Source organism: Mycteria americana, chromosome 5 (assembly GCF_035582795.1).
Source record: "Mycteria americana isolate JAX WOST 10 ecotype Jacksonville Zoo and Gardens chromosome 5, USCA_MyAme_1.0, whole genome shotgun sequence".
Lineage (NCBI taxonomy): Eukaryota > Metazoa > Chordata > Aves > Ciconiiformes > Ciconiidae > Mycteria > Mycteria americana.
This window is the reverse complement of record NC_134369.1, coordinates 10,733,134-10,753,937: the sequence shown is the minus strand read 5'-3', so window position 1 is coordinate 10,753,937 and position 20,804 is coordinate 10,733,134. Positions and strand designations below refer to the sequence as shown.

The window sequence follows — 20,804 nt, the reverse complement described above, 5'->3', positions numbered from 1 at the left end:
TAATTTCTCTGTATTCCATGTGATGGTTTTGTAGAGTTGCTTCCTCTGCATAATAAGGGATGATGGAAGGTATTTCTGCATATTTTGAAGTAGCATAGAACTGATCACCTAACTAGCAGGATCTGCTGTGGTCTGTCTGTGCCCTTAAGTATTTTCCTGCCCTTTGCTACAGAAGCAGTAGGGTTAAGGGGCTAAGCCATATTTCTGGTGGTTTTAAGCCTTGATCTCTTAGTGACCATAATAAACCTATTTTGTTTTCTTACAGAGATCTAGTCTTGCACAGTGTGCAGGAAGATCAGGGAAACTTACTCCCTTGCTTAAAGTTGTCATGTGCATATGTTCTGCACTGTGCAATTGGACTCTTTCATCAAGTCACATTGTTCAGTGCAGCTAGATATTTCAGTATGCTGAAGTGAAGTGTGTTCTGTGTCTGTGTCCTAAAATAAGAGTTACCAGCAGAAGACAACATTTTACCTTCTCTTCTTTTTTTTAGGGAAGAAACTTACTATTGCACTGGGAAGTAGGATTAGGAAAAAAGCACTGTCCTGTAATTTCTGATTCTATATAAATATTGGACAGCCAAAATCCACTTTAATAATATGCAGAAACAACCTGTTGATCTAATATAACATGCTTTCGGTACAGAGCAAGATGGGATATGTTAACATAGGGGTGTGGGGTTGGAGGGTAAAAAAATTACAATCTTACTGTCTGGTTTTGTTTGAACTAATCTTTACCACTGTAACCTGCACATTCCATGCCTTGGACTGTAGGATGATGAAAACAATAACACGTCTTCATAAGGCCATGATGATGTTAGAATACTTTACAAGCAATTCTTGGATCTGGAATACTGAAAATATGACTATGCTAATGAACCAGCTAAACCCTCAAGACAAAAAGGCAAGTAGCTGTGTGATGTGGGTGTGGGGACTGAAAGTGAAATATAAGCTCATTCATTTAAGATTGAATAAGGACATGAACTGGTAATGCTGCTTAACTATAATGTAGAGCTAAACCTAGTACTAACTCAGCACGGGAGATTCCTGTCACATCCTTTCAGTTGTGCTAGGGCTGTGTTATGAGCTCTATCAGTGATGTGATCAGAGATGAGGAAGGGCAGGAGCCCCTTGAAGCAGAGCTGATGTAAAATATGGTTGTCTTTGGAGTGGCCTGATCATGTGATCTGGTGCTGCCCATATATCAAGCAAGTGGCCAAGCTGTTACAGTTTTACCTACATCATGTAACAAGTCTTTACTTCCTGACCACTACCTCTTCTCTGAGGAACAGGAGGTAGGTTTTGAGGGACTCTTTTGCTTGTTTTTAAACTAGTAACAACTTTTATATACCCTTTTCGTGATTTGGCCAGAGAGCCCATGTATTCAAAGAAATGTAAGTGTAAATTCTCTCACTTCTTTCTGAAGTACGCTCTTGCTGTGTTACTAAAACTGCTCTATGCAAGGAGAAAAGTGTAACAGAAGCAGGATGACAGAATAGTCCTGAAAGCTTTTGAGGAAGAACGAAGACTGTTATTGAGTGCAGGGTCTGAGTAAGAATGAATGAAAGAGCTCAAAGGAAAAGTCTTCATCTTCCCACTGTGTGGGGTGACTGACCATCTATGTGAGTCTCTATTTTTGTGCTGTGTTTACCAGTCCCTAACAGAAATGCCTGGATGTGACTAGCTGGTTCATCCTGGTGACTAGTACTGACTGAAGCTACCTTCGTTTCCTGCATGTGTGCCTGTGCTGCCAGATTCCCCCCTCCCGACCCCTCATTATGGCTGGAAAAGTTACGCAAATCTTACTGGATTCATTCCAAGTTATTCAAAATATATTTGTGCAATAGTGAAGCTGTAATGGAATGGAGTTGTTCTTCCCTTCCCCTCTCCCCCCCCCCAATGTGTCTCACAGGAAAATACCTGTAGGCGTTAAAATAGAGAAGTATTGCAACTGAGATCAGTTTCTGTGCCCCCTGCATTTAACTGAACTTCCATTCTGCTATCATTTTTTTGGTTAATATTCAGCAGGATAAAAATCATCAGTTACAGTTTTACTCCCTTATGCATTTGGAACAGTTTTGTTGTCTTTAAGATGTCTTTCCTATTCAAGTGTTTTCCAGAATCTAGTTCTATAGTTAAGTTGAAGAAAAGCTGCCAAACTTCTAAATAAACTGTCTAAAAGTAGGAAATAGAATACCTTTTGTGATTCTTGTGTGGAGAAGATTTCCACCCCTTCCCCCCCCCCCACCTCCTCCCAGCAACCTGAGTTTGGGAAAAGTTTAAAAAACAAAACCAAAATAACCCCAGAGCTTTGGACTGTTAGTATTTTCAAATAGCTGAATTTTCAATAAGATGTGCATACAGCAATAAAGAACTAGTTGAAATAACAGTTGAAACTTCTCTTTCTTTACTTTTACATTCTTGCTATAATGATATATTGTGGAAAATAGTTTGATTGAGAGAGTCTGATAACTTACATGCTACCCAGCCTTCTAGTACTGGTATGTATTATGTCATGACTAGAACTAAATGCTGACCTTTAACTTACAAACAATGCTGAACCACAAAGACTCACTGTGAGGGATTGTCTTCAGAACTGTAATGGGTTTATTTTTCATCATACCTTGTAACACACCTGCCATGCTGTTGAGCAGCTTATTTGGAAGCATGGAATTGGGGATTTAGTGTATGTATAACAACTTCTAAAGCTGCATACAGTTTCACTGCACAAAACTGTTTACTTATCTCTTGTTCCTATAATGATCTTGCTTATTCTTTTACCTGAAACAAAATTGGCAGAGTTAAAAGCCTGCTAGGAATATCTTGGTATTTATTGGGACTTAAATGGCTGTTATTGTAGAATCTTGAGATGAGGAAATCAATACATCAGTGAAAAACCTGTGTTGTGAATTTACTGTAGTAACTTCCTCTCCTGAGGAAGATACTCACATGGTTCTTTTTAAAATATAGCTGTACAACTATAAGCACAGCTAAAAGAACTCTGCATTTATCAAACAGTGAACTTGGCACAAAGCAGCGTTTATAGCATATTAGAATTATTTTGTTGCTTAAAAGGAAACAACATAATATAAAATAGTTATTTCTAGAGTAGAATTCCTTACAGACAGATGAAATGGGAGAGTAGTGCACTTGGAAGTGGAGGGAAGAATATTACTGCTGAGAAGGAGAAATAAGGCATGAAATGGTTGAAATTTGAATGAGATGGTATAAGAAACTGGTGGTTGAGTCAGAAATGGGATCTAAGTCTGGATCATTCTTATGATTAAGGACAAGATAACTTTCTTGCATCAAAGACAAACTGGAATTATCTGGTATAAAGGCATTTATTTTCCTCTGTTACATATAGCAGGTGAATTTTTAAGCAACTAACAGTGAAAGCTTTTATTTTATGCAGACATTTAATTTTGATGTTCGACAACTACATTGGGCAGAATACATGGAAAATTACTGCATGGGAATGAAGAAGTATGTGCTGAATGAAGAAATGTCTGGCCTCCCTGCAGCTAGGAAACACTTGAATAAGTAAGTATAAATTTTTATTTTCCTCTGTTTATATTTTTTGTGTTTTCCTGCCCTTGTCAAGTTTTTCTTTTCCATGTTATGACTTAATTGTTCTTTATAGCACCTGCTTAGGTCCTCCAGAATTCTTCTGTTCCAGTCCAGTGGTCTGAAGTGTTTTCTAAAGAAGTGAGATGTCATCTTTCTTGTTCTATTTGTTGCTCCTGAGTTGCTCTCAGTATTAATAGTTACAGTATTAGTCTGGGATTATGGTTGTAGCTCTGATCACTAGTGTATACTGTAATCCAGGTTTCTGATTTTACCCAAGTATCTTTTGGAAGGTAAAAAGGTACACAGTAACACAAGGTCAGAATGGCTTGTTCAGTTAAGGAGATTTAATAGAACAATAGTTGTTTCTTCTGGGAATGTGATCTTTTGAAGCAGGTGAGTAAACAGGCATGGACTCTCCACCTCAGAGCAGGAAACTTTGATGTGGTTGCTCTAAGATGACTTCTCTTAGCCTTTTACCTGTGGCTTAACTCCTCCAATTTGAATGCATTGTTATTGTCCAGAATTTTACTGGCACAGTTGTCCTTGTTTTGTTCTTGGCTGATTCATAATGACAGTTGTAGACTTATTGATATGTCTCTTTAAAGAGTGAAATAAAAGTGATTTAATCACAAAGAGAAGTGATCTAGGTCATTACTTGTGTCATTCTTCTAAAGACAAGGATTTTAAATTGTAGAGTGGATTGGCATCATATGTTACAATTTCAAATATACTTTTGAAAGATGGTAATCTTTGATAATGGTGAGGATGGCTGAAGAGGTGTCCCCTTCTGATTTTTTTTAATTTAGATGCTGTTAAAAAAATGCGTAGGAGTTATACAGTTGCTATCCTATGTACAAAGGATCATACCAAAAATAACCTGAGAAATAGTCTTGTATTGCAACAGCATCTGTTTGCTCCCAGCTGTCTAAGTGGATTGTTTTGCAAGAGATTTAGATTCTAACATGTATTTACTCTGAGGTGTTGAGTTGGTCACTTCTGTTACTGTCTAGCTCTCAACTCTAACTAATCTGAACTTGAGTCCGTTGCTTCAATATCAAACAGATGTGGCAGCCTAGGGAACCTGGCTTCTCTAGGAAACTACTGAGTAGAATTTTTCCTCAAATAGAAAAGTGGGCTTTACTTTTGTAATACAGAAGTTTAGACTGTTTTTTCTATGAATAAGGTGTGTAGAGGAAGGTCTGGCTATAGTAACCCCCAGACTACCTGTAAAACAAGATAAGGGCAGTGAGTATTTCCTTAAAAACAGCTGCCTTTAAAATACAAATTGTCATGATCCACTGAACCAAAGAGATTGCTCTGTTTCAAAGAAATCTGAGCAAATTCTGGTTGCCATTTGTCTTGAAGCTTCCATCTTACATGTGAGAAGGTTGCCAAAAGTCACAGGTGCCCTAAAAGGACACTCAGTTTCTCCTAATCTTTAAATATAGTTCCCTGAGAAGGAATGAGTTTAAAATTGCAGTGAAGACTCCAGGCTCTGTGGCTGGAAAATCTTATGATGTGGGGCTGCTTTTGTCAGCAGCAGTTCAAGTTACTTCTACATATATATCAAGTTTTAAATACATGGAGGGGAGGAAGGGAGTTCTTAAGTGTTAAATATTTCCTTGGTTTTGGGGTGGATGGCAGCCTTCTATAGGTAAGTTACTGTGTGTGACCTTGTCTTTAAGAGTTTTTTATCAAGCAGCTATAAAGCAGAAGTACATGTGGTTAGCTACAGGGCTGGCTCTGTTCCTTAGTTTTCATGTGTTCCACTTTTCAGCAGTGAACTATGGAAAAGCCTTTTTTGTTTGGTCCTTCACTTACCAGCTTATTTCCGTCATTCACTTAATACCACTGATAATGTATCTTGAGATGAATAGATGAACAAATTAAATTCCACAAATTAAAGTTAATTTTTAGAGTGTTCTTGTTTCCTGTAAGTATTGGTACCTTGGCTTTTAATTATTTATTTTGTTTTTCCTTAGGTTAAGGAATATACGCTATGGCTTCAATACAGTTCTTGTGATCCTGATCTGGCGTATCTTTATTGCAAGATCACAAATGGCAAGAAATATCTGGTACTTTGTGGTTAGTCTGTGTTACAAGTTCCTCTCCTACTTCAGAGCCTCCAGTACTATGAGATACTGAAGAAGAGGATTTAGCATTAGGACATCTATGCATATGGTGGTCTAACTGCACAGAGCCTGTAACATGTAGTCATCTCACATTTTGTAAAAGCATAATTTCATCTTAAATTGGAGTATGAAATACACGGTATGTTATATGTAATGTTAGTTGTGTATCTTCCTGGAAACAGAGGAAAATAAAATGGTCAAGTGCCAGGTTGAATTGGCATTAGACAAGCATTTAAATAACTTTAACTGTTTAACCTGGGGAAAACATTTTAGACCACTGACCAACGTAACTGTGCAATTTGGAACGTGTTTGATTTAAATCTGCCTTAACGTGATTTTTTTCTTTTAAGTTTTACTCCACATTGAGCAAGATAGATATTGACTTAGTAGTTGCTAGTTGCTGTAGACCTATTTATTTGAAATTCTTCTAAATTACAAAGGGTTTTACAAGTCGCAAAAGTGTATAAATGATGGTGGATCTCCTGAAAAAATTGTTTGAGGACTTTTAGTAATTTGTCTTTACTTTTTGCCACTTCTTCCCTTCTCAAAGTAGGGATGCAATAATGGTGCCTACTTTGCTTTGAAAGAAAAAAAGGAGAAAAAAAAAAAACCCCAGCCTTCCTTAATTACTGAAAGGCCTTTTGTCTGATCTGGTCTTCAGAATGCACTTAGGGATTCAGTTCTGTGCTCGAAACTGGCTGCATCCAACTTGTATTTATGTCAGAATGAACAATTTGCTTCTCTGAAAGCAGAATTGATCGTATCATTGACTAGATAAAAGGAAATATAACCCTGAGGGGGGCAAAAATAAAGTCATTGACCGTCCTCTTTTTTTAATGATTTTTATTGAGAACACAGAGCCAGCACTTGTTACACTTCTAACTTCAAAGGCAGATGTATTTGAAAGGAATTTATTATGCTTAGTTGCTATTTGTATTACTGGTAATAGTAGTTGGACAAACTATAGGCATTTGTTAAGCGATATACTTGTTTTTAAATTCTAAGCAATGTTAGCAAATACTTCATGAATTAATAATTTTTTAAATCTCTGAGCTATGAAATTTGATGCGTGGACAACACCAAGGCATAAGCACACTTTCTCATCCCTGCCCCAACAAAACCTCTTGTTTCACTGGCCAAGCAGAGCAAGATGCACCTTGCTTCAAAATGAAAGTATGTTAACAATTCTTCCATCTATCTTTTAATTTAAATTATTGGGTTTAAATCTGAAGAAATCTGGTTTTTTCTGCATGTTACTTTGTTTCAGTAGGGAAAACATTTGTAAAAATAGCAAGTTTTAAGAAAAGATTGAATCCTTGTTTAAGGCAATACATGAAGATCCCTTTAAATTTTGGTTGCACAGAATTCTATCTGAGAACACTGTAATGTTCCTCTAATTGATGCACTGACCAGCACCCTTGCCCAGTGTTCGTTCATTAAAATTAGTTTATACTGATGAATATGTTCTTGAATCTGCTTGGAAAGGCAAATAATGACTTAATTACACAAGAGCTACATTATACTTGCCCTTCATAGTTTTTTGTCCTATTTGAATTAAGTATGTAAAGAACTTATTTTGCTATTCTTGTGAGAACGCTTAAAGAGAACACCTTTCCTGCAGGTGTATATCTCATTTTGAAAAGATAATGGCTTCCTTGCTGAAGCTAAATATTCTGTAGTAAGTAGTTAAGTTGTAATTCCTTTTTAAAATTACCTGTGTATATATAAAGCTAGTGATGAAAAGCCTAAATGGTCTAGGACCACACCTTGTGTGAGAGACCTCTGACTGTGGCTGAAAATAAATTATGGCTTCCATGATTGAAGATGTTACACTTTAACAAATACATTAGGTGTATTACATCTTTAGTTGCCTCCCCAAGTATCTTACTAGACCTGAAAGTATGCTTAAGCATTCCTGCATTGTAGACTTTTTTTCAGAGGTGCCTACTATCCACCCTTGTCCCCTGTTGGCATGTGGCTGAAGTTTGCAGAAGACAAATACATCATATTCTGAAAATGATTCTGTGAAGCAATTCACTTATGAATTTTGGTTGTTTATAACTGTTATACATGATACTTTTAATGCTGATTTGTTAATACCAAGAACTATGAAGCCAGTGAACTGATTATTTCTGGTCCAAAACACTGCTTAGAAATCTATTCTTTTGAATAAATAATGAAGAAAAGGATTACTTTAAACATAAGGATATTTAACCTCTACTCTTTAAACATTTTTCCAATTAGAAACCCAAATTTTTTCCCTCTTTGGAGACCATGGTTCTGTGCACTATTGGTATCTTACACAAATTCATCAGTCATCCTATTTAACTGACAATAGATTCAGTGTCACATTTATTACATTAGTTTTGTCACTTCCTGTGGTCAGTCTGTGAAATTCTATCTGAAACTATGGGTTTTTTCCATATCAGAACCCTGTTCTCTTGCAGTTCTTCATACCAGTGTTTGCACATAACAGTTGATCAAAAATATACTGGAACTATATTTTGATACAGTAAGCTAGACTCACTGTACTGACTAGCAAGTTACAGGAGGTATTACAGTTGGTTAAATAGGAAGAAGAACAGTCTGAAACAGCATGATCACTTAACAGTTATTGGTATTTAGATTTGGGACCGGGGGAAAAATTACATTTTCCTGTAATGTTTTTCTCTGCTGTAGGAACAGATGTTTGGAAAGAAATGCTAAATCTGTGAGCTTTTATAAGACATAAACAGAAATATTGGGTGCCTTTGTTTGTAAACCAAAAATAAACAAATCCCTTGAAAGTGTTGTTACAGTGTTTATTGTATTTTTGCATGTTTTTAGTCTAATTTATGGAAAATAACTGGATAGTGTAAATGCCATCTTAATATACATGAACATGCTCTTTCCTTTATGAGAAACTTTGAAAATCAAGTTAATGACTAATACTGCATTTTAAAAAAAACAAAACAGAGAAACCTTCACAATCACAAAACAAAAAAACAACAAACAAAACTCCCACAATCTAAACCTTCATGGGGTGATTATCAGAACACATGGTGAGGTATGCTTGGTCGTGGTGACTTTCTTGTATGTCAGCTAGTTTTCTCTTCGTTGTCGTTGCCTGTTCATTTGTAGTATTAGTTTCAAATTTACTTAAATAGATGGGTGCATTTTCATATGGTTTAAAAGGGTACTGTGGTTTTGCTCGTAGCTTTTGGATTAACATTTCAAGGAACTGCAAGCAACTACAGCTATTTGTAGCATCTACATTTTGTGGTGAGGGAGGAAAAGGTATCATTAAGTTAGTGCATCACCAAAATGGCTTGTGGGGTTTTTTTTTAACCTTAGTTCCTTGGAATCTTCAGATTTCATGGATTCTTCCTCCTTTTATCAAGAGCACAGTTCCAGAGATCATGCATGATCTGTAATTTGTGTTTTGTACCACAAGCTGGTTTGTACCAGCTTTAAAGCATAACCTTTCCTTTACCTGACTTCAAGACTTAAACTACCAAATGTAGATGGTTTTTGTTGGTCTCTTTAGTTGATTCAAAATTGGAAGCAAGGAACAAAAAAAGGTTTAAGATGTTATCCCTTATGTGTCTTGTGCTGCTAAACATTTTGCCGTTTCTTCATAGTGCAGTATTACATCATATGTTGTTCAAAAACAAAGAACATGTTTATAGAGGTAACTTGGGTCTGAGAAGTACCCTGCACAGAGCTGGGAAGTATAACTTTTCACAATATTTTTACATATTTCACAATCTGCTGAGCAGACTTTAAAACAGAAATGAAGAAAAGTCACGAAGAATGGCTACTCTGGAGGAATGTAAGTGAATTGCTTTAAAGTGTATTATTGCAGTTTGTCAATCTTTTTGTGCTGAAGTATGTGCAATTAATTTTGTCTAGGCTGGTGACATTCACTGTGTGTTTGAGTAAACCTCTAGAAGCTGTAAAATAGCTCCAGTGGAGCTGATACGAATTGTCTGCTCTTATTTTTAATATGTGCTGTACCGTCATAAATTTAGAAGTGAAGGTTGACAGGTCTCATCACTTTAAATTCTAGGTTTTCTTGCTTTCTTCTAGAATATTCTTCAGAGCTTCTTCAGACAACTCTGTCCTCCTTTCTGTCTGCAGATGACTGCAAGTTAAAGGTTACTTAACCAAACTGTGAGCTGCTTCTCTGCTGTCTCAAACTAAATTTAACCCTGCTTCCACCTTCAAGATATTTATAAATGCTTTCCTCCTTAATGTTATCTTAGTACTTTTCTTCAGGGCAGAGTTGGCATTCACTTTGGCTTTCCCTGCTCTGCAACAAATATGACTCACTGATAGATAATTAGTAATTATGCAACTGTCTTTTCTGGAATATGGAACAATGACATCTTTGAACAGCTTTTATTCTTCCTAGGAGAAGCAGGAGAAACTGTGACTAATTGGTGAACGCAAAAGTTCCAACACATTATAAAACTGGATGCTTAGAGCCATGGGCTCTAAGTAGGGTGAATGGGACTTTTTTACTCTTGATTCAGTTATATCCATTAACTACAAGTGTAGTGATTATTACCAGAAGCCTTTAATTTAATTCTAGTTGAATTGTTATACCTTTCAGGATGGTAATTCTGTAGCCACTGTCACTTCTGAAAAAATTAGTATCTTGACAGGTAGCAGCAAGGCCTGTTTTGCTTCTTTATAAGCATATGAAAAAACTAAAGTATGAACTTACCATAAGATTCTTTGAAATGAAAAAATTAAAACCACCACTTGGTTGAAATTTTCTGGGATGTGGAATGAACATTAAATCTGAAATTGCCCTTGCCTCATATGGTAGGAGTTTCCACTACATCCTCTGTGTATGCCCTATCTCTACTGTAGAAACAGCAATTCAGTCTACCACCAGGAGCGTCAGAAAGTAGTTGTGGTATTCTTGTTTTAATCAACAAACATCTGATTTACCACTTAAGTGAAAACGATTCAGTACTTAGCCACTATTAACTTTTATGTATCATGTGAGCCTTAATCCAGATTTACGACAGCATCATATAGTTGAATATTTTTATCCTTATGAAACTTGATATCTCATACTTTCCTTCATTCCTGATGAAATTATCCCAGAACTGGATGTCTAGGGACACAAATAGTTACACTTACTGCTTTAGGCACCTAACTTAGATGGAATTCAAGAATCTGAAGTTAGGAGGCTTGATTTCCTCTATTATACAGCTTTCTCAATACGATTCAGAATCATAAGGCAAATGCTTAAAATAAGCAGGGACTTGTCAAAAGCAGTCACATTGTGGGGTGGGGAGAGAAATACCTGTGGAAGTGAAACAAAATGGTTAAATTATGGGAGCAGACTGAATATTGTTAATACTTGTTATGTATGTATGTGGAATTGAGGCTGTATTGCCACTGTATTGTGTCATGTGGCTCATGATCTGCATTGTATATAAAGCTTGTGGTCCAAACAGATAAATCAGACAAGAAGTTAACGCTGAGTCTAAGTGAGCAAGTCTGTCATCCGGCACTTCTCACTTACTGTACTCTCCTAGGACAGTGCTTATTCAACTTAAAAGATTCAGATTCAGTTTGGAGAGGGACAGCAGCTACAGAGATGTTTGGAATCTTGCTGACGGTGTATGAAAGTTTGTAGAGTCTGTGGAAGATGAGGTTTTCTTTGCAATTTACAGGATAGGAGTCTTCTTGCAAGTTAAGTTATTTACATGGCATAAAGTGCAGCAGTGTGTCCCACAAATACAGATGTTAATCACTCCCATGATTAGACTGCCATGAACAGACTCCCAGTCTGTTCAAATAGGCTTTAAAAAATTTCTTGTACTTCAAGGAGGTAATTAATTTTGAAGAAATTGCATAGGCTAGAACAAGAGGACTTGACAGCTACTGTAAGTCCTTAGCAGGAAGAATGGAAATTTCCTGATCCACTTGCTGTGCTGTACAATTTCTTGCTTCATGTTCCTTCAAGGACTTTTTATTTGATATGCTTAATTTTTAAGCTGTACTTAAGTATAATTCTCCAATTATGTGAAGTTACTTTTACTTTGAAAGAGACTAGTTGTGTTTTGTTTGCCTGTATCTTTCAAATCCATCTTACCTTTCCTGTTTTGTGAAGGCTGTCCCAATTTAGGTGAGAGACCTGGTATTTGTTGCATAAAGCACACAGCACATACTTTCAGAATCTTGTGCCTAGTAACTAGGGTAAGGATTCAAGTCTGCTTCAGGCCAGAGCAGCACAATCCTCCTGAAGCTGTTGAGCTTTCACTGAGTAACTGTGAATTAACAATATATGCTATTCTGACTGTTAATGCAACCTTCTCCAAGCCTGCAAGTGAAAGAGCTCTCTTCCAAATACAGCAGTGGAGAACCCATAAACTGATTTCCCCTGGCATTCTCTTTGCTGGAAGAGCACTTGCCTGTAATCAGCTACTTAACACACTCTAATGTAGGACTTGTAATAATCGCCTTTTTCCTCTGTATCATGTTGCAAGAGTGACAATCCAGTAGGCTGCTTCCACGTTTGGGTCTTAGGTCTAATCTCCCCTTGGTGAAGGGGCTTTTTTAAAAGGAAGACCAGAGCTCTGGATCTATGCTTCACTAAGATCTGGTATGTTTGGAGTATTTTATGGTGGGTTAGTTTGCACTGAGCAAAGAAACTCTTAAAAACTGTTGGCTCCTTTGTTTTCTTCCCCCACCAGATGCTACCATTGGTTCCTCTGCTCTTGCCACCCACTCAACTCGACTGTAGTTACAGTGCTAGGCCTCGTGACATGAAAAGATAGTATGCTTTTGGTTGTAAACACTTTATGAATGCCAGGCACTGTAATATTCTTAAAAAACCAAAGTGGCCATTTCCCTGATACCTAAATTTGGATTCTTGGAAACAAATGAAAGGCTTCTAATGCTCCTGTGACAACAAGTATCAGTCTAAATTATGCACTTGTAGGGTAACTTGGTGAGCAGAGCATGTCTCGCTACTTTTCAATCCATTTGTGTGCTTTTAAGCCACAACTAATCTTTCCTTGTCAGTGACACCTGTGGTTTTCCTCTGTTAAATATTTGATTTGGAAAGAAAAACATGCAAGGTAACTTCCACTCTTTGTGACTCTAATTTAAAACCAAGTCTATCCATTTTTAATGGGAAAGTGCTACACTTAGCCTAGTAAGTCACCTTCTGGAAGAATTAGCTACTTCTGTGCTGGTTTCTGCATTCCATGTGGTTTCTGTGTTTCAGAGCCAGTAGGTGCTTGGCACCTATATATGAGTTCAAAGAGCATGAAATGTGACTTGAAATTCTACAGAACATTAGGTGGCTGAAGATATTTTAGGGACTTACACTCCAGTAGTATTCTGTGAAGGCTTTTCTTGTAGCGATCCTCTCTGGTTAGAGACACAACAGTTCTGGTTTTTTAAATGTTAAGTGATCTCACTGTTCTATCAGTCTCCACTGTTACTGTAGAGAAAGAGGAAAGTACGGACATGAGTTAAACCACTGGTAGGAAATACTAGCTATGTCTGAATTAATGAGTTAAAATATTTTTAATCAGATTTGATACAGAAGTACTGGAAAAACTCAGAGCCACAGAATATAGAAGCAGTTGGTGCATTTCTCTTTAAAGGTTGTGCTAATACCTATCAAATAACCTTGCTTCTAATTAGAACTTTACTGTAACTTTTGTAAGCAAAAAATGCTAAGATGAGAAAGCAAGTGCAAAAAAAAAAATCAGCCAGTTCTTCTTGGCACTTCTTTCCTTCTTTGTTTTAGAATTAAATGCAATCTTGCCGCTTTAGTCATCCTGTTGGAAACTCTTGGGTTTTGTGCCTCTTGTTTGTCTTTTGTTGAAATGTCAGGAGTTATTACCCTGGGTGCCAGCAGTGATCGGGGTAGCTGGCATAGAAGCTGAACGAGGAATCTAGAAACAGATGCTCCCTTCAGTCATGGTAGCTTTACAGGTGCTTGGCATGTAGGTTTAATAATCTTTTTATGTCAGGCATCTTTTTAGGGTAAGTTGGATATGTGATGACATGGTAAGATAGCTTGCCTGAAAGGCCCATCTCTTCAGGCACTTTAAAAAGAAAAAAAAAAAAACCAACAAACTAACAAGTGAGAAGACAGTGTCACCTGCATACTTAAAGCAATACCCTTTCTAAATCCTGAGGCGTTGTCACCATATCAGAATGTTTTTTGCATTTCCTGTTAGAAAGCTATTAAAACATGAGAAGTAAAGATGATGACTTGCATCTTGATGAATGATTATAATCCTTAAAGCATGAAATCTGCTTACAGGTCATCTTTCTCTTAACTCCTCTTCCCACCTATGAAACATTGGGTGGCTCCTATTTTAAGATCACCTTCTTAGAAACCCAGGTGGGAGAGTTTAGAACAGGTAGTTATTAGCATGTAGTGCTGCAAAAAGACACAGCTGCTGCACATTAACTGTTGGGGCTTTGGTGTAGGAGAACAAGCTCACCTGGGCCTCAAGTGATGGTGAAAGAATGGGCTGCCTCCACTTAAAACTGAGAGCACCTGCTGTTAGTCTTCCTGCCCAATTTGCCTCCAGTTCCTTTCATGGGATTTTCAGGGTTGATTTCTGTTGCATCTTCTTGATCACTCTTTGAGAAGCTTTTGCTTGTTCTCTTCTTCAGCAGCAGTTTCATAGGATTCCTCAGGATGTTGGTCAGGAGATGGACACAGACTTCAGACCAGACGCAACCCACAGGTAAGTCTGCTGCCTCCCTGGGCCCCGGGTTAGAGACATTACTAGGAAACTCCCTGGTCTGGTACGGTCCTCTGATTATTACCTGCTGTTGGTTATGGAGGTTGGCTATGATGAGGTTGCGGAGAGAAGTCCAAAAGCGATCAAAAGGGACTTCAGGGCATTGGGGCGATTCGTTGAGGGATCAGGAACACAGGTAGTGTTTTCCTCAATCCCATCAGTGGCAGGGAAGAATACTGAAAGGAACGGGGAAACTCACCTGCTCAACATGTGGCTCAGAGGCTGGTGCCATTGGCAGAATTTTGGGTTTTTTGATCATGGGGATGTTTACATGGCACCGGGCCTGCTGGCGATGGATAGAGTTCAGCTATCTCAAAGGGTGAAAAGTATTCTTGCCCATGAGTTGGCGGGGCTCACTGAGAGGGCTTTAAACTAGGCTTGAAGGGGGAAGGGGATGTAGCCAGGCTCGCTAGAGAGGAGCTGAAGGGTGGCATGCCAATGCTGGGAGTGAAATCGATAGCCCAGCTCAAGTGCATCTACACCAATGCACACCGCATGGGCAACAAACAGGAGGAGCTGGAAGCCATTGTACAGCAGCATAGCTATGACTTAGTCGCCATCACAGAAATGTGGTGGGAGGACTCTCATGACTGGAGTGCTGCAATGGATGGCTGTAAGCTCTTCAGAAGGGATACGCAAGGAAGGAGAGGTGGTGGGGTGGCTCTGTATGTTAAGGAGTGTTTCGATTGTGTAGAACTTGGTGATTATGATGATACGGTCAAGTGCTTATGGAGTAAGGATGAGGGGGAAAGCCAACAAGGCAGATAACCTGCTGGGTGACTGTTATAGACCACCCAACCAGGATGAAGAGGCAGATGAAGCATTCTATAAAGAGCTGGCAGGAGTTTCACGATTGCTAGCCCTTGTTCTCCTGGGGGACTTCAATTTACCAGACGTCTGCTAGAAATACAACACAGCAGAGAAGGAAACAGTCTAGGAGGTTCCTGGAATGTGTGGAAGATAACTTCCTGACACAGCTGGTAAGTGAGCCTACCAGGGGAGGTGCCTCGCTTGACCTGCTGTTTACAAACAGAGAAGGACTGGTGGGAGATGTGGTGGTTGGAGGCCATCTTGGGCTTAGCGACCATGATATGATAAGAGTTCTCAATTTGTGGAGAAGTAAGGAGGGGGATGAGCAAAACCACGACCATGGACTTCCGGAGGGCAGACTTTGGCCTGTTCAGGACACTGGTTGACAGAGTCCCTTGGGAAGCAGTCCTGAAGGGCAAAGGGGTCCAGGAAGGCTGGGCATTCTTCAAGAAGGAAGTCTTAAAGGTGCAGGAGCAGGCCCTCCCCACGTTCGTTTTACAGCACTGGCAGGGAAGACGACCGGCCTGGCTGAACAGGGAGCTTTGGCTGGGACTCGGGGGGAAAAAAAGGAGAGTTTACCACTTTTGGAAGAAGGGGCAGGCAACTCAAGAAGAGTACAGGGATCTTGTCAAGTCATGCAGAGAGAAGATTAGAAAGGCAAAAGCCCAGCTAGAACTCAAATCTGGCCACTGTTGTAAGAGACAATAAAAAATGCTTTTACAAATACATTAACAACAAAGAGAGCCAAGGAGAATCTCCCTCCTTTATTGGATGCGGGGGGGAACATTGCCACCAAGGATGAGGAAAAGGCTGAGGTACTTCATGCCTTCTTTGCCTCAGTCTTCAATAGTCAGACCAGTTATCCCCAGGGTACTCGGCCCTCTGAGCTGCAAGACAGGGATGGAGGAGCTGAATAAACCCCCCATAATCCAGGAGGAAGCAGTGAACAACCTGCTACAGCACCTGGACACTCACAAGTCTATGGGGCCGGATGGGATCCACCCGAGAGTACCGAGGGAGCTGGCGGAGGAGCTTGCCAAGCCACTCTCCATCACTTATCAGCAGTCCTGGTTAACAGGGGAGGTCCCAAATGACTGGAGGCTTGCCAATGTGATGCCCATCTACAAGAAGAGCTGGAAGGAAGATCTGGGGAACTACAGGCCTGTCAGCCTCACCTTGGTACCAGGGAAAATTATGGAGCGGTTCATCTTGAGTGCGCTCAGCAGGCATGTGCAGGCCAACCAGGGGGTCAGGCCCAGCCAGCACGGGTTCATGAAAGGCAGGTCCTGCTTGACCGACCTGATCTCCTTCTACGACCAGGTGGCCCACCTAGTGGATGAGAGAAAGGCTGTGGGTGTTGTCTACCTGGACTTCAGTAAAGCCTTTGACACTGTCTCCCACAGCATTCTCCTAGAGAAGCTGGCGGCTCATGGCTTAGGCGGGTGTACTCTTCGCTGGGTAAAAAACTGGCTGGCTGGCCGAGCCCAGAGAGTTGTGGTGAACGGAGTTTACTCCAGGTGGCAGCCGGTCACAAGTGGTGTTCCCCAGGGCTCAGTTTTTGGGCCAGTCTTGTTCAGTATCTTTATCAATGATCTGGATGAGGGGATCGAGTGCACCCTCAGTAAGTTTGCAGATGACACCAAGCTGGGCGGGAGTGTTGATCTGCTTGAGGGTAGGAAGGCTCTGCAGAGGGACCTGGACAGGCTGGATTGATGGGACAAGGTCAGTTGTATGGGGTTCAACAAGGCCAAGTGTTGGGTCCTGCACTTGGGCCACAACAACCCCATGCAACGCTGCAGGCTTGGGGAAGAGTGGCTGGAAAGCTGCCTGGCAGAGAAGGACCTGGGGGTGTTGGTTGACAGCCAGCTGAATATGAGCCAGCAGTGTGCCCAGGTGGCCAAGAAGGCCAATAGCATCCTGGCTTGTATCAGGAATAGTGTGGCCAGCAGGACTAGGGAAGTGATTGTGCCCCTGTACTTGGCACTGGTGAGGCCGCACCTCGAATGCTGTGTTCAGTTTTGGGCCCCCCACTACAAGAGAGACATTGAGGTACTGGAGCGTGTCCAGAGAAGGGCAACGAAGCTGGTGAAGGGTCTGGAGCACAAGTCTGATGAGGAGCGGCTGAGGGAGCTGGGGTTGTTCAGCCTGGAGAAAAGGAGGCTGAGGGGAGACCTTATCGCTCTCTACAACTGCCTGAAAGGAGGCTGTAGTGAAACGGGTGTCAGTCTCTTCTCTCAGATAACAAGTGATAGGACAAGAGGAAATGGCCTCAAGTTGCACCAGGGGAGGTTTAGATTGGATATTAGGAAAAATTTCTTTACTGAAAGGGTGGTCAAGCATTGGAACAGGCTGCCCAGAGAGGTGGTGGAGTCACCATCCCTGGAGGAGTTCAAAAACGAGTAGATGTGGCACTTCGGGACATGGTTTAGTAGGCATGGAGCTGTTGGGTTGATGGTTAGACTAGATGATTTTACAGGTCTTTTCCAACCTTAATGATTCTATGATTCCATGATTCAGGTAAGAGAAAAGCACAAATGAGCGGTTTCCATAAGGAAAGAACAGAAAAGGCTCGGAGGCTCCTCTAAGTAGTGGCTTGTTTGAACTGACCCATAGTGAACTTGCTGCTCTACTTGTTCATCTTTTCTGCATCATCCACGTGCCCCCTCCATGTTGACTTGTAAACACTTGCTTCCAGAGGGACTGCTTGCTTCCTCCGCTTCACTGTGTTTAGTTAAAGTATCTGTCCTCAGCTGCAGGCCTTTTGCTGCCGTAGTTCTTTTGATCTCGGGCAGCAATTTTTCTTCTTTCTATTGAAGCATATTTAGTGTGTTAGTGGGTGTTCAAATATGTTTCACAGCTTCTGGGTTTTGTAGAACTTTTTGAATGTCCTCCTAAATGAACTGCAAGTGGCTTCCTTTGTGTAGTGCTTTCTGGCTTCTCAGTACTTCAGTATCCTTAGCCTGGGTAGCTTGGGAGGCTAGTGCAAATTCCTAGACATAGCTCACCAGGAAAATGTTGTGATTTCATGTGCACATAGTCAGCACTCCAACTTGTAAGATAAAAAGTGACTTTTTTAAATGTAAAATGTGTGAAGTGAAAAACTACCGGTGTTTTTACTTTTTTTCCTTCCAGCTATCTGTAATACTATGCTGTCTATTAATTGTTGGATTTTATAGGACTTCTCAAAGTATATACAGTGCACATGGCCTCTGTTGTCCAGCCTTCTGGTTTATTGCTGGTTTTATGTTCCCTGGAAATAGTCTTTTTTGACATAATTTTATTTAGAACAGGTATATCCACAGGAGATTTGAGTCCTCATGTTTCTTTAAAATATTAGTCAGTTGCATTAATCACATTATGAACACACATAGTAATTTGCAAGCATTGTATAATAATTTGAAAAATTTCCAAAGTGTTTAATGTGTACATGTCTCAATCTCCATAAACATGTATGTAATGTATAAAGAGCAATATATATTGCCAGTTTTTCCTCTTCTCTTCTCTGTTTCTGTTCATGACTTCTGATTTGCTGTTCTATCTGTGGCTTTTTCTGGAACTGAGGGAGGAAACAACCATTACTATTTTCAAGACATAACTGCTTTACAAGAAGGCTAAATATAGAATGCCTGTGCTAACTTGTGCCATCTGTTGGGTGCTTGGCTTGCGTCAGAACTGCACTAGTCCGGTGCTTTCTTAAGTCCTTTTGCTGTGTTGATGCCATGGTCTTCATGCTGGCTGTATGAAAGAGCACAGTTTGGTCTGAGGAGAAAACATGAAGCTAGTCTGGATACAGCATTATTTGAAATTCTGTGGGGCTGCTGACTGATGCTATGCTATAGAATTAAGTACTTTTAAGCTTGTGTCCACTGGTGAGCTTCTAAAGGAGGCTTTTGAAGTATACACCAATGATAGATGCTAAAATATGAATAGATTTGACAAGCTTACGATTTATCTGGGGGCACCAGAACTGAAGTGGGGGAGCATGGGTTATCACCAGTGTCTCGACATAGATGTGGAAGATGGGAAGAAACGTTTAATCCTTATTGCAGAAATTACTTCTTGATACTAGTCACAAGCCTTCTGCCCTGCTACCTTTTGAAAGCAAGAAGTAGGTGCGCATAAAAGAAATGGGAAAGTGTTAGAAAAGGTGTCAAACTTCATACAATTGCATTAAATAAAACTTGTATATCTTGTGGTAGTATTTGCACTTGTCTGAAAGAGAAGTGGGACATGAGAGTTAAAATGGAAGGTGCATGATGGATCGCTGCTCTTAAAATATTTCTACTGTTGTCCTTTTCTTTAGGGTGGAAAATATAACTGCTTTAGAGATTGCATTTTGAAAGTAAACACTCCTACTAAGTTATTGCAGACACTGATTTTTTTGCTCCTGCAGGAACTGGTTATAGTTTATTGATAAAATTGCTGTAGGATGATATCTCTCGGGCTGTTTAATTCTGTTCTGCCAAAATGAAGTATCTGAGGAAAGATAAAAGGTACAAAGGCTGTAATTGAAATGTTGATTGTATTGCAGGTTTTGAACAACAGACTCCCGGCTGGGATGTCTTGGAGCTAAAGTAATTTGAATACATGTGATGTTAATGGGTAAGATCTGCTTAGATTTAATGGCACTATCGTTTTGAACTGTGCGCATTAGTAAGCTTACTAGAAAAGCATTATTCAGTGTTCCGAAGAAGTGACACACCGTTACTCTCTTTCTGTAGTCAGACTGTAACATTATCATAGCAGATTTTCTGACACTCCTGTTCTTTCACCTCTTTTCTTTAGAGAAGAATGACTGAAGATTAGTTGTTTGTTGCAAACTGAGAAACACAGAGCCCAGATCTCTCTTACCTGGCAATTAACTTCTTCAGGGAAGAGGCTTGCCTCAGGAGACTGTTCGTAAGTGGTGCATGTCTACCAATACAGCATTTTAAAATGTACTGAAGTAAATAATCTACACAGTGAATACTTTTCAAATTAATTGAAGTTTAACACTGTACAGACAATACCTGCTATATTGTGATATTTAGGCAGACAGTTCTAATTGTAATAGAATTAAACATTTTCCATGTCATTATTGAATAGAAGATTAAAATACTAGCCCCAACTTAAGTATTTCCAAATAAAAATAATCATCTCTAAGCTACATGATTTGCTTATTTTTTGTGTAAACTCTACAAGCGTATATATGTGTGTAGACGCACGTGTATATGTACACAAATGTATGAATGGCTTTTCAATTTCAATCTTTAGCAAAAGCTTAAATGCTTGCAGTGCAAGGCGTATGAGAGGATTTTCACTGCTTTAGAGAACTAAAAGGTTTATCATCTCCATTTCGTTGTTATAGGTATATTACATGCAGTATGCAGTTTGGAGCCTTATAGTTCTATTTTTAAGTTAGTTACTGCACATAGAGAAGCTGGTGCATGTATTGTCGGTAAGTTCTGCTCCAGAACAATTGAGTTTTGAATAGAAAGGATTAATAAAGAGACTGAAAAATTAAAAACTATGTCATAAGA

The 20,804-nt window shown here is 39.6% G+C and overlaps 2 protein-coding genes across 2 annotated transcripts in view; both read left to right on the top strand.

The window, feature by feature from the left end:
• FAR1 (fatty acyl-CoA reductase 1) overlaps positions 1–8,492 on the top strand; it is a 40,299-nt gene extending 31,807 nt beyond the window's left edge. Inside the window, exons 10-12 of the mRNA XM_075502094.1 lie at positions 774–903; positions 3,415–3,542; positions 5,552–8,492. Of these exons, the coding sequence (XP_075358209.1) occupies positions 774–903; positions 3,415–3,542; positions 5,552–5,714 (421 nt within the window). The 3' untranslated portion in view covers positions 5,715–8,492. The remainder of the gene's footprint in view (positions 1–773; positions 904–3,414; positions 3,543–5,551) is intronic.
• Positions 8,493–19,815: 11,323 nt separating this feature from the next.
• Positions 19,816–20,804, top strand: part of OVCH2 (ovochymase 2) — a 34,662-nt gene continuing 33,673 nt past the window's right edge. The window contains exons 1-2 of the mRNA XM_075502093.1: positions 19,816–19,887; positions 20,071–20,184. The gene's annotated coding sequence lies outside the window, so the exon portion shown is untranslated. The remainder of the gene's footprint in view (positions 19,888–20,070; positions 20,185–20,804) is intronic.